Below are 15,007 nucleotides of genomic sequence, written 5' to 3' on the forward strand. Positions count from 1 at the left end.
GTGAAATATATACACACTCATATATCCTAGTACATCATGAATTTTAATATTATAGTTATTACTAATTTCTTTAATTGCACAATGGGAAAGGTGCCATAGAGTACTAGGTTTTACTGACTCAAAACTACGTATTTTATGGGATTGTATGAAATTGCAGAGCTTCTGCATGCAAAGGACATAGCTAGCAAGATCAATAGAAAGCCCATGGATTGGGAGAAGATCTTCACTAGCCATACAACGGACAAGGGTCTCATATCTAAAATATACCTGGAACTCAAAATATTAAATCCCTCAACAACAAATCCTCAAAGAAACAACTGCCCAATAAATAAGTGGGCTAAAGTGGGCTAAAGAGAATCTTCTCTGAAGAGGTAAGAAGGATGGCCAATAGACATATGAAGAAATGTTCAACCTCCCTAGCCATAAAAGAAATGTAAATCAAGAAAACATTGAGATACCACCTTACCCCAATTAGAATGGCTATAATCAAGACCTCTAATAACAACAGATGCTGAAGGGGATGCGGACAGAAGAGAACCCTACTGCATTGTTGGTAGGAGTGTAAACTTGTTCAACCACTCTGGAAAATAGTATGAAGGTTCCTCAAAAGACTCCACATAGAGCTCCCCTATGACCCAGCAATCCCACCTCTGGGCATTTACCCAAATGATCACAAACAAGACCACACTAAAGCTACCAGCACAACTATGTTTATTGCAGCATTATTTAACATAGCTAAGATATGGAACCAATCCAGATGCCCCTCAGTAGATGAATGGATCAAGAAAATATGGTATATACACACAATGGAATTCTATGCCTCCATCAGAAAGAATGACATTGCCCCATTTGGGTCAGGAAATGGAAAGACTTGGAAAAAATTATATTAAATGAAGTAAGCCGGGCCCCCCAAAACATAGGTCCTATGGTTTCCCTTATTTGCAATAACTAGTATATGCCTGAGACAAGCAGAAATGGTCAGATAAGTTGATGTTAGGCGAAATGAACACCAAGATATGGACTCCAATGTTTTTTCTTTCTTGCTATTTTTTCTAACATATTTATAAGATGATTTCTTTGTTGCTTTTATGTCCCTCCCCCACGGCATAACCCCTGTTTTCACTGTATTTGATGTTGGTATAATTTGTGGAGGGGAAGGGCAAAAACAAATTGTTTAAATGGGATACAGGTGGAGAAAGGGACCAAGATGGCGACGGGGCAGTAGGGAAACGCCACAGCTCTCTCCAACCAAAAAGAGAGTTCGAGTTCCAACGCTTAATCTCCCCAAGAGACTGACAACAACAAAAAGACGAACACTCAGAGAAAAACCAGAGGTGGAAAATAACAAAAAAAGAAAGAGAGGAAAAGAAGAAATTCAGAACAGAGAAGAGCGAAGACCCCTCCCCCAACCTTTACTGGCCGCGCGGCAATGCGCCAAGCCGCCTGCCAGCCGGCCCGGCGGGGGCTGCCGGAGCCCCAGAGACACAGGGGGCTGCTTGCAGGTACCGGATTGCAGAACAGGGGATCGCCAGGAACAGAGAAACCTACCAGCCGGGAGTCTCCACGAGGATCCCACCCCCACCCCTCACTCTCCACCGGAGCGGAGAGGCTCCATCCCACCAAAGCCGCCCGGCACCAGCAGCGCGACAAAGGGTCCTGTCGGCATACCACCCGCCAGATCGCGATCCCAACGACCCGGCTGGGGCCGCCCAACCCAGCCCGCAACCACCCCAACTGAACTCGGATTGCAACAACAACTGAGGACCTACAGGGTGAGTACCCCACAGGGGACAGTGAATCCCTCAAGGGAGACCAGAGCTGGAGGGAATCCCCAGACCCTGACCTAGACTCCCTACCCCAACACCCGGACCACAGGACCCACTAAAACTGGGAACTGTTCAAGAGCTCCACCAGCCGGTGGAGCACACTCTGCTGGCCAGGCCAGAGCAAGAGTGCCCCTGGAAGGGAGCTTAAATGCCCAAGCCAGGAACAGCGCCCCTGGGTCAAGACTACCAACAGTAGAAGAAATTTGAACTGTGTCCTCCAGGCTGCATAACCTAGGTGGTATACACATTAGCACAGGCCTAACAAGCGCGCTCCAGGCTGGGGCCGGAACCAGGCCCGGGGACCGGCGCCTGAGCAACACAACCAACTCCTCCCAACTGAAGTAAAAAGCTGAGCATACACCTCAACAGAGGGGAGAGAAACAGGGAACAGCACTCCCCGGGAAGCACACCTGTGACAACAAAAGACCTGGAGGCTCAGGACAAGAGAAGCCCAAACCCCACCAAAACTCCACCCATATACCCTAGGCTGGGAATTGGGCAACACAGGCTGCCAGCACCTGATAGTAAGCAGGAGCTCAGGCTGATAAGGCAGCTCAGCAATAGAGTGATAGTCTTGGAAGTATGAGGCCCTGGATCTGATTCCTCAGCATCACAAAAGCAAAAAGGGTCAGAAGTGGTGCTGTGGCTCAAATGGTAGGGTGCCAGCCTTGAGCTGAAGAGCTGAGGGACAGCACCCAAACCTAGAGTTCAAGCCCACAACCAGCCCAAAACAAACAAACAAAAACACATCAGGAGCCCATAGCAGACTCCAGTATTTGGGAGAGTGCATCCAGAGCATCTGATCTTCCCAAGAGCACCCGCAGGAGCAAACACAAGCAGTCTAGGCTGCTCAACCCTTCCAAAGGCGGGAATTGCCAGCAATCTACAGCAGAGAGCTGAGAATCCTAAGTAAGTCAGAATAGCAGCTGGAAATAGGCTCCCAACAGAATCCAGATCAGGCACAGACTCTCTCGACCAATACAGAATCAGCAACCAAGCAAAGACAGACACACCAAAACAAAATTGAAGAGCAGTCTCCTGAACCCCCATGCGAAAATCACAGAGAAAAATCACAAGGTTTACCACTACCCAGGACAGCAAGCTCACCTCAAAAGCCAGCAGCCATGCAGGGGAGAGCCCCAGTGGGAGCAAAGCAGGAATGGAAGACAAAAGCTACATCCAAGGGTTGCTGGAGGCAATGACTCAAGAAATAAAGCGAGAAATGGATCAGAAATTGAAAGAGCACAAGGATGAACTATCAAAAGATATACAGGATATCAAACAAAAGTTGGACGCAAAAATAGAAGCTGCACAAACCTCAGTAAGAAGTGAGATAAACGCCAAATTAGAGGTAATGCATACTGATCTCACCTCATTGAGAGGTGAGATCTGTACTCTGAGAACCAACATTGAATCCATAAAGGGATCCATTTCCTCCATGCAAACCACAATAGAAGCCACGGTCAACAGAGTGAATGAAATGGAAGGTAGAGTGTCAGATACAGAAGACAGAATACACCAACTGGACCAAAAAGTGACAGATATGGAAAAATCACTCAAATTAAACCAAAGGGAAATTCAAGAGCAAGCAGATAATGCTAAAAAATTTAACCTTCGCATAATCGGAGTGGACGAAGGTGAGGAATTCCAGAGCAAGGGAATGCAACACCTATTTAACAAGATAGTCAATGAAAATTTTCCCCACCTCAAAAACGACCATCTTAACTACATCACAAAAGCTTATCGAACACCCAACAAGCAAGATCCCAGGAGAAACACTTCTAGACACATTATAGTAACAATGATGGATCTGAATAATAAGGAAACAATCCTGCATGCAGCAAAAATGAAGAAGGAGCTATACTACAACGGGAAAAAAATTAGAATCACTGCAGATCTCTCCACACAAACAATGAATGCAAGAAAAGCCTGGGAAAGCACCATACGAGCCCTGAGAGCCAATAACTGCCAACCCAGACTGATATACCCGGCAAAGCTAGCATTCACATTCGATGGAGAACTGAAAACTTTTAATAGCAAAGAAAAACTAAATGAATACATAAACATTAAGCCAGCATTACAAAGAATTCTAAGAGGGGGGACACAACCTGAAGAAAGCAACCAGGAACTGGGACCTGCCCCAAACAGGCATTACTCAAAGTCTAACTGAGCAAGCACAGGAGGAAAGGAAAGAAGAAAAACTTAGGAAAACGGAATGGCAGGGACAACAATGCATCTCTCTATACTTTCTCTTAATATAAATGGGCTGAATTCGCCAATTAAAAGAAAACGAACTGAGGACTGGATCAGAAAACAAGACCCATCCATCTGTTGCCTTCAGGAGACCCACCTCTCAGCCAAACATACAAACAAACTCAGAGTGAAGGGGTGGAAAAGGATCTACCAATCAAATGCCCCCAGTAAGAAAGCAGGTGTAGCTATCCTGATATCTGACAAAATAAACTTTTCATTAAAATCAGTACAGAAAGACAAGGACGGACACTACATATTAATAAAGGGAACAATCCAAGAGGAGGATATAACCATCATCAACTTATATGCCCCAAATATCGGTGCACCCAGATTTGTCAAACAAATGCTCTCAAACTTACAGAATAAAATAGATCCCAATACGATAATACTAGGAGACTTTAACACGTCACTCTCACCAAAGGACAGGTCTATCAACCAGAGGATTGGCAAAGAAGCTACCGAATTAAGTGAGGCCATACTTCAAGCGGAATTAACTGACATCTACCGAGTATTTCACCCTAAAACAACACAGTACACATTCTTCTCAGCAGCTCATGGAACTTTCTCCAAAATAGACCATATCATAGTTCATGCAAGGAACTTAAGCAAATACAAAGGGATCGACATAATCCCCCGTATCCTATCTGACCACAGTGGAATCAAGCTAGCTCTCAATAACAAAGCATACCGCAGAAATTTCTCTAATACATGGAAATTGAACAGCACACTTCTTAACAAAACCTGGGTAACAGAAGAGATCAGAGAAGAAATAAAGCATTTCCTACAACTCAATGAAAATGAAAACACCTCACAAAGAAACTTGTGGGACACAGCAAAAGCAGTCCTGAGGGGCAAATTTATTGCCCTCAGTGCCCACATCAAGAGAATGGAGACAGACTAAGTAAATAATCTCATGTTGCAACTAAAACAGCTAGAAAAACAAGAAAAAATGGGACCTAAAGCTACTAGACGAAGCCAGATAACCAAATTAAGAGCAGAGATTAACCAATTAGAAAATCAGAAAACCATAACCAAAATAAACCAAACAAAAAGCTGGTTCTTTGAAAAAATAAAATTGATGGCCCGTTGGCAAGATTAATTCAAAAAAGAAGAGAGGAAACCCATATTAATAGGATTAGGGATGCCACCGGAAACATCACAACACGTACCCAAGATATCCAAACAATTCTAACAGACTACTTTCAAAAGCTATACTCTCTAAAGGAAGAAAATCTGGCAGAAATGGATGCATTTTTAGAGAAATACAAGTTACCCAAACTGAGCAAAGAAGAAGTTAACCAATTAAATAAGCCAATATCCTATAATGAGATACAGGAAGCTATCAAAAGTCTTCCAACAAAAAAAAGCCCAGGACCAGATGGATCCACAGCAGAATTCTATAAGACCTTTAAAGAAGAACTAATACCCATACTCCTCAAGCTCTTCAGAGAAACAGAGAAGGAGGGAGCTATCCCAAACTCATTCTACGAAGCCAATATCACACTCATCCCCAAACCAGGCAAAGACCCAACCAAAAAGGAGAATTACAGGCCAATCTCCTTGATGAACACAGATGCAAAGATCCTTAACAAGATTCTAGCTAACAGAATCCAGAAACACATAAAAAAAATAATACACTATGATCAGGTAGGCTTCATCCCAGAGACACAGGGATGGTTTAACATACGTAAGTCAATAAATGTAATCCAGCATATCAACAGAGCCAAGGTCAAGAATCACATGATTATCGCCACAGATGCAGAAAAGGCCTTTGATAAAATTCAACATTCATTCATGCTAAAAGCTCTGGAGAAAATAGGAATAGAAGGAACATTTCTAAAAACAATAAAAGCCATTTATGACAGACCAATAGCCAATATTATACTTAATGGGGAAAGGCTACAACCAATCCTCCTAAAAACAGGAACAAGGCAAGGATGCCCACTGTCTCCACTCCTCTTCAACATAGTCCTAGAACCCTTAGCCAGGGCAATAAGGCAAGAAAAAGACATTAAAGGGATCCACATAGGGAAAGAAGAAGTTAAACTGTCCCTTTTTGCAGATGACATGATACTATACCTCCACGATCCCAAAAACTCCATCCCCAAACTTTTAGAAATCATAAGTCACTTCGGCAAAATAGCAGGATACAAAATAAACCCACAAAAATCAGTTGCCTTCCTATACACTGATAACGCACAGGAAGAGAGGGAAATAAAGGGAGCAACCCCATTCACAATAACCTCCCAAAAAATAAAATATTTAGGAATTAACCTAACCAAAGATGTAAAAGAACTATTTAGTGAGAACTATAAAAAGTTAAAGAAAGAAATTGCAGAAAACACTAGGAAATGGAAAGACCTTCCATGCTCCTGGATAGGCCGACTTAATATAGTAAAGATGGTAATACTTCCAAAACTAATATACAAATTCAATGCAATTCCTATTAAAATCCCAATGACGTACATCACTGAAATACAGAAAACAGTCCAAAAATTTATATGGAACAACAAAAGACCTAGAATAGCCAAAACAATTCTAGGGGATAAAGACAATATGGGAGGGCTATCCATGCCAAACTTCAAACTCTACTACAGAGCTATAATAACAAAGACAGCATGGTACTGGCACAAAAACAGACCCGAAGACCAATGGAACAGAATAGAAGATCCAGATATAAATCCACAGGCCTACAGTCAGCTGATATTCGACAAAGGAGCCAAAGACATACAATGGAAGAAACACAGCCTCTTCAACCGCTGGTGCTGGGAAAACTGGGCAGCCACATGCAGAAAACTAAAAGTGGACCCCAGCCTATCACCATGCACCAACATCAACTCAAAATGGATTAAAGACCTTAACATTAAACCTGAATCTCTGAAACTACTGCAGGACAGAGTAGGAGAGACACTTGAACTAATAGGCACAGGAAGGAACTTCCTGAACAGAGTCCCAGGGTCACAACAAGTTGGAGAGAGAGACTCGACAAATGGGACTACCTTAAAATAAAAAGCTTCTGCACAGCTAAATCTATCGCAACTAAGCTAGAAAGACAACCAACTAATTGGGAAAAAATATTTACCAGCAATATATCAGACAAGGGGTTAACATCCTGTATATACAGGGAACTCAAGAAACTAATCCCTCCCAAACCTAACAAACCAATTACTAAATGGGCAAGGGAACTAAAGAGGGACTTCTCAAATGAAGAAATAAAAATGGCAAAGAAACACATGAGGAAAATGTTCATCATCCCTGGTGGTGAAGGAAATGCAAATAAAGACAACCCTGAGATACCACCTCACCCCAGTCAGAATGTCCCACATCCACAAATCAGCCAACGACAAATGCTGGAGGGGATGTGGAGAAAGAGGAACCCTATTACACTGCTGGTGGGAATGTACACTTATACAACCACTTTGGAAAGCAGTCTGGAGGGTCCTTAGAAAGCTAAAGATTGACCTCCCTTACGACCCAGTCATACCACTTCTAGGCATCTACCCTGAACAACAGGAACCAATATACAAGGACACATGCACCTCCATGTTTATTGCAGCACTGTTCGCAATAGCTAGGATATGGAAACAACCTAGATGCCCCACCACAGATGAATGGATCCAAAAATTGTGGTATCTATACACAATGGAATATTATGCAGCCATTAGAAATGACAAAATAATGGCATTTGCAGGGAAATGGATGGAGCTAGAAGGAATCATGTTGAGCGAGGTAAGCCAAGAACGAAGAGACAAACGGTACATGGTCTCCCTGATAAGTGGATGCTAAATCCAAAATGTTAGGTGATACGACAAAACTAACAGGACTTAAGAAACAAAGAACTCCTGCTCATCTGGTTGAACCACTACCAAATATCCCCATGCTGCTGATCACAAATATGGTATATAACATGTGAACACTGTTATATATTACAGACTGTGGTAGACAATTTGCTCCAGGGAAGTTAGAATGAACTTGTGACTTTGAAATTATGTAATCACTTAATCACAATCAAAAAAAAAAAAAAAGAACCTCGGGGAAGGGAGGGAGGGAGGGGATGGTAGGGGGAAAACAATGGAGGGGGTAACAATGTTCAAGAGGAAGGGTACTCATTACCTCACTCATGTAACTGTAACCCTCTGTATAGTATCTTTACAATAAAAAAAAAATAAGATCAGAAAGGCAAAAAAAAAAAAAAAATGGGATACAGGTGGACTCATTGCAACAATGCAAGTCCTTATGTGGAAAAACGATCTTTACAACTTTGGCAGGGTTGGGGAGGCTGGGGGTGGTAGATGCGAAGAGATGGTAAGGGGAAACAAAGGAGGAGGCAACAATGCTTGATAAGAAATATACTCATTATCTTGCCCATGTAATTGTAACCCCTCTGTATGGTATTTTCACAATTAAAAAAAACTACACATTTTAGAATTTCTAAAAATAAATACATTTGAAAACTTTTTTCAACTGTTCTGCAGCAATGCTGAAGTTGGATAAAAAAAAATCACACAAAAAGAGTGAAAGGCTTCTATTATTGGATATCTCAGAAATCCCTGTAGCAATTATTTGTTAATGCTTGTGATCTGGAATATTCTGTTATTTATGTCTACACCAAGCAGAAATTATACTGAAATGAAATTGGCTGAAGAAATGATACTTTAGTACTTGAAATGTATGTGTAGTTTAGGAATGTTTCACTCTTAATTATTTTAGCTGTGACGTCCAAGATTTACTGAACTTTTAGGTACTCATCTAGTTTCTCTTACCTTTCCCTTTCTTTGTCTATCGAGTTTCTAATTTATTTCCAACCTTACCACTACACTTGTATATAATAAAGTGATATTGCTCATTAGAATATGAATATCAGTAATAATGAAGTGATTTAGTTATTTAGCACATAGATACTTTTGTGCTTCAAATCACAGCAATTGTACTAATACAATGATATCCTAAGACTTTGTTTTAGCTTTTAGGAGTACACAATCTCAGAGGGGAATCTTTAACTTCCTCATGTTATACTATCCTAGCTGAAGGTTAAATACTTTTTAGGTACTTTTTAGGTTATAATAAAAGAAAGCATATCTTGGAAGACAACTTATATGACTTAAATTCTAATTCCCAGTAGTTTTGGTATTAGCGTTATGGTTTTTTTTCGATTGAGAACTTTTTAATTTTAATTTTTCTTGTAAAAATGTGATGTATAGAGGGGTTACAGTTATGTAAGTCAGGTACTGAACACATTTCTTTTTGAACAGTGACACATTGTCCCACATTTTCTCCAAGATTTTTTCCTCCTGACTCTCCTCCCAAGTTATATAGCTCATTTTCACCATAGCATCTAGTTAGTATCACTGCTATATTTGTTCACCCCTTGTCCTATCATTTGTGTGTTCCCCCTTACCCTCTCCAAAACAGATAAACTTACATCCAAGACAAAAAATTCAGAAGTCAAAACAGCGACAAAGGAGAAATACACACATACACACACACACACACACACACACACACACACACACACACACTCACACACACACACACATTCACACACAGAGTTATGTTTTTTGTAGGCCCACATCTCATCCTCATTTTAGTACTATTTAAAGAGAATTGACAAAAATTCAAAACAGAAAAGTTTCTTAGAATGTTGACTTAATAATTTATAATTTGCTGCTTCAAAAGCATATTGTAGTGTTGTAGTCAGTACAAGAGGAAACACTTTGATTTGTGTAGGTAAACATTAAGGCCTCAATTCACTTATAAATCCAGCAAAGGCTCTTTCAAAAACCTGTGACAGTTAAACCTGCTCAGGAGAGACTGTTCATGGATAATTTAATATTTTTGATTCACAGAATTACAGGAATCTGGAAAATGCCCATGAGCTTTCAGTTTGTAGACAGTAGTGGATACATGTTAAGTGATTTTATTATACCACTGAGTTCATAAAATGCATCTAATAGCTTCTGTCAATAGACAGGCATTAAATTACGCCCAGTATATTAGTAAAACAATTTTATATATTAGTAAAACAATTTCACAATCATTTGAGAAATCAGTTGAAAATGAAATTAACATTTCTTTAATTTAACCTGTATCTTTTATCCAAAAACATGATCCTATCATATTCCAACTAGAAGATATTGAAACAAAATATGAATGAAAATGTAATTTCCCTGTAATTTTACTTCAAAGTAACTTGTCTTTTATATCCTACATATGTATACTGGCAACTATTTATGTTGTTAAAATATACCCTTAGACTTAATCATCAGACATGAGATGACTAATTGCTACATGATATTATTGTATGTATGGATTGTAATATATTTAACCAGTCTCCTAGAGACTGTGTAATTCTAGTTTTTCCACTTTTCAATAACAACAAATGTATTTGTCCACAAAACCAGTTGATACTTGACCATGGTGAGAAATATTTCTAACAATGAATAATAAAGGCAGTAGCTGTATTTCCAGGTATTTGAAAGAATATGAAATTATCTCTAAGAACACATGCTTTAGTTACGATAACACGTACACCCATCATGTTAATTATTATATTTATTATTTATGAAATAAGCCCTTATAATGTGCGTATTTGACCATTGCATGTTTTATTAAAAAATCCTTGTGCATTTAATTCACTCATTTCTGCCCTGCATTTTCATCTTCATACTAATATTATAAGAATCATTTACATGAGGAAATATTTGATTTTCATACTGAAAATATTTCCTAGTTTATTAATCTATCTTAAATTTTATATTTTCTTATCAATTTTATTTTACAACATTCAGAGTTCACATTTGTCTGTCCACTTGTATTTTGCTATGATTCTATAAAGGCATTTTGTAACCTTAAGCCATAAATATTTTTCTGCATTTTTAAGATCATTTTTTCCTGCTTTTTCTATTTAATTCATCAAGAGATTTAAAAAATTATTAATGCTGTAAAGACCTAAAATTAGGTCTTTTACTAGAAACTTTCACGAATTAACAGTCTTATTGTGGTGTAACTTTACTCGCAGGCTTAATGCAGTGTAACTATACACAACTGTGCTCTTTGAAAACTTCGCTTACCCAAGGTGAACTAAGATTGCACAATTTTGTATTTCTTATTCTTACCTTCCAAAATTGGCTGGAAGAAATTCAAGAAAGGCGTCGTTCAGGTAGAGCTGGGTCAGGTTTAGAAGCTGTGTGAATCCATCAGGGAGTCTAAAAAGAAGGCAAAGTTTTAGGATTTATCAGAGTTGCTATAGGAACAGAATAAAACCGTATATCTCTGGGAAGAAAAATAATTCTAATTTTCCTTTGGTTTCACAAAGAGGAATTGCATAGAGGGTATTGTTACAACTTGGAAATTTTGTCTGTTATTAAAACAAATGGTATTTCCCAACCTCTATGCTTCTATACTAAGATTGAGATTTATGTCACTATCAAAGTCAGCAACAGCATCTCTTACTACTGGACAAACCTTATCCACACCAGCCAATACTTTTTCTTAATAGACTATTAAGTACATACTCAAGAATATCTATTTATTATACAGTGAGACTTTCAAATCTGTTTCTCTCTTACCATGATGACCAATGTGCCAAATACGGAAAAGGGAAGGTAATGACACTTTGACGCTTTCCACCTTTTTTCCTTTTGTTTTTCCTCCTCTTCCTTCCTTCCTTCCCTCCTCCTCCTCTTCCTCCTGCTCCTCCTCCTCCTTCTTCCCCTCCCTCTTCCTCCTCTTCCTCATCCTTCTCCTTCCTTTCATCCTTCTTTCCTTCCTTCCTTCCTTCCTTCCTTCCTTCCTTCCTTCCTTCCTTCCTTCCTTCCTTCCTTCCTTCCTTCCTTCCTTCCTTCCTTTCTTTCTTTCTTTCTTTCTTTCTTTCTTTCTTTCTTTCTTTCTTTCTTTTCTTTCTTACTGGAGCTTAAACTCAGGGCCTTATATTTTTGCTTGGCTTGTTTGGTCAAGATTGTCATACATGGGCTGGGAAGTTGGCTCAGTGGTAGAGCGCTTGCCTTGCATGCATGAGGCCCTGGGTTCGATTCCTCAGTACCACATAAGCAAGAAAACAAAAAGCTGGAAGTGGCACTGTGGCTCAAGTAGTAGAGTGCTAGCCTTGAGCTGAAGAGCTGAGGGACAGCGCCCAGGCCCAGAGTTCAGGCCCGACGACCAGACCAAAAAAAAAAAAAAAAAAAGATTGTCATACTTCCATGTAAGTCACTCTAGACTGGCTTGGTGGTCTTTATTTCAGAGATCGAGTCTCATAAACTTTTCTGCTACAGCTAGCTTTGAAGCTCTATACTCTAGACCTCAGCTTTCTGAGTGGCTAGGACTACAGGTATAAGCCACCAGAGTCTGGTTTTACAATTTCTTTAATATTATGATTCAAATTGATTTACCTCATGTTTATTACAAATAAACAATAACATTCCAAAGACATTTGAATGGAATTATAGACTACAAGAAGCATTAAAATTTGAGAAAATATATTTGAAGGAATTTTAGAAATTAGGTGAAATAGTTATTTAAAAATTAAATACATTTTTTAATAAAATGAATTAATTCAAGGATTCTCCCAGAGATTGTTTTCTGAGAGAAATATTAAGCTTTCTACAGGTAATTTTATTTAAATATTTTAATGTCTTCATCTCTAGTCTAATCCAAGCTATATATTGTTTTATTTATATTTCCTGTTAGCCTTCAAATTTTCTTTCTCCTAAAATTATATCCTCTTTTCTTGAATTTACAACCAAAATTATTTAAAAAGCTGCCTGTTCTCACTGCTTTTTTACTACCCTCCAGCCATTGTTTTGAGGATCTATCCCAAGTCTATTACTAAAATGGTACTCATTAAAGTCTCCCATGGCCTCTTAGCTCCCAATCTCATTAGCTCTATGTCTTTTCTATCCCATACTACCTAGCAACAGTTGCTTCTAGTACAGCAAATTTCCAGTTTCTCCTCCTACTCCTGGGCTATTATATCTGAGATTCATTCCAGTTTCTCTTCTTCTGCCTGACCTTTGCTATAAAATGTTTTTCTATATATAAAAGATACTGAATGCTTACATCCAGTAGAATGAAGAAATAGGACCAGTATCTCTTGGAGCCTTTCCCTCCTACATCTTTCTTTGACCCCCCCTCCCATATTTCTAAACACCGTTAATTATTTTGTTTTTAAAAAAGAAAATTTCTGCCCTAATGTCATTTTTTAAAAGAAATATGGTGTGTACTTTTCCATGCTTTTTTTTAAATTGTGAAAATACTGTACAGAGGGGTTACAATTACATAGGCAAGGTAATGAGTACATTTCTTATCAAGCATTGTTGCCTGCTCCTTTGTTTCCCCTTCTCTGCCCTTCGCATCTCCCAACGCGCCCCCCCCCCCCCCATTTCCATGCTTTTGAATATCATGCTGGGTCCATTTTCCTTTAACTTTTAGACATTAATTTAAAAGTACTTTCCCCCTCAAATTCACCCACTGTGATATGAACGGCCCTCATTGCATGCTATGCTAGTGTATGAATGTCCCACAATTTATTTACCATTCTTGTTTTTGTGAATCTCAAACTTGCATCTAGATTTTTGTTTTGCTATGAGACACATTGCTTCTATGAAGACTTCTGAACATATATCCTAGTATACTTTTACTGAGTCATAGGGAATGTAAGTTTAAATTTATTAGCTTACACTTTTATTTAAAGTAATTCTATCCATTTATAATGAAACTGTCTGTGTGAAAGAACTTTGCTTCCCATGCCATTTTTAATCTTTGCCTTTCTTAGATTTTACTTTTTTTTTGCCAGTTTTGTAAGTGTAAAATAATAACACATTTTTATCTTTTACTAATATCATCATAGCCATTTTCTTGATTTCTTATGAAAGTTTATTATACCTCTCCTGTAGAAAAATGTGAAGTTATCCTAGCCATTTTCCTATTCTGTAGACCCTCATCTCCTGCTGATCTCAACCTTGTTTTTAACCCCTGAAGGTTTTCTTCAGCTGCTAGAGCCTTGCTTGGTTCATTGTGCCACAATTTCCTCAGGATCAGACTCAACTCTCATATAACAGGACTACTGTATAAATACCTAAGATCTTCACCCTGTCTTAGAACTTGATCAATAGTTTGGTGATATTCTTCAAGTGTTTCCTGGGAGCATCTGACTACGCTGTCTGTGTTCATTACTGCTTATGGGAATCCAAACTTGGCACAATTAATATTTCTCTACCAAATTGTAGCAATTCTTGACATATCCTCAGGACATTGACCTTAATTTGATTATTTCTTCTGCACATATGTTGTTCTAGTTTGTGTTTTGGAGTTGGATTGAGTATGGCTTCACAGAGGATGTTTCCATAAATCTGACTTTATGAGAGAAAAGAAAGGAGATAAGAAAGAGAAAGGATGTGAGGTACGGGGGTGTGGAGTGAGAGTTTATGTAATGTAGAGATAAATGGTAAATGAATGCAGAGACGAGAAAACTGTATGATACTTTGGAAAGTGAAGAATTGAGGAAATCAATAGAGAACAGGATTTCAAAGACCTTGAATGTTCAGCTCAAAGGATTGAGCTTGACTCTGTAAGAACTAAGAATCGGTGGCAAATTTCCTCTTAACTCAGGAATGAAAAAAGGATGTCCACTCTCTCCCCTTCTCTTCAATCTAGTATTAGAATGCCTAGCTACAGCAATAAGACACAATGCAAACACAAAAGGGATCCAAATAGGAAAAGATGAAGTAAAACTCTCCCTATTTGCAGATGATATGATCTCGTATTTAAAGAATCCCATGGACTCTACTCCCAAATTACTCAAGCTGATTCAAAACTTTGTCAAAGTAGCAGGATATAAAACTAACCCTCAAAAGTCAATGGCTTTTCTGTATGCCAACAATGAGAAAAGCATGGCTGAATTCAGGAAAGCAACTCCATTCCTAATAGCCCCA

At 38.9% G+C, this 15,007-nt stretch overlaps 1 protein-coding gene across 1 annotated transcript in view; it reads right to left on the bottom strand.

Annotated features, from left to right (window-relative positions):
* Positions 1 to 15,007, bottom strand: part of Lrrc7 (leucine rich repeat containing 7) — a 294,553-nt gene that overhangs the window by 227,891 nt on the left and 51,655 nt on the right. The window contains exon 4 of the mRNA XM_042678371.1: positions 11,195 to 11,284. Coding sequence (XP_042534305.1) covers positions 11,195 to 11,284 — 90 coding nt within the window. The remainder of the gene's footprint in view (positions 1 to 11,194; positions 11,285 to 15,007) is intronic.

Source organism: Dipodomys spectabilis, unplaced genomic scaffold (assembly GCF_019054845.1).
Source record: "Dipodomys spectabilis isolate Male_0828 unplaced genomic scaffold, ASM1905484v1 ptg000002l, whole genome shotgun sequence".
In the NCBI taxonomy this organism is placed as follows: Eukaryota; Metazoa; Chordata; class Mammalia; order Rodentia; family Heteromyidae; genus Dipodomys; species Dipodomys spectabilis.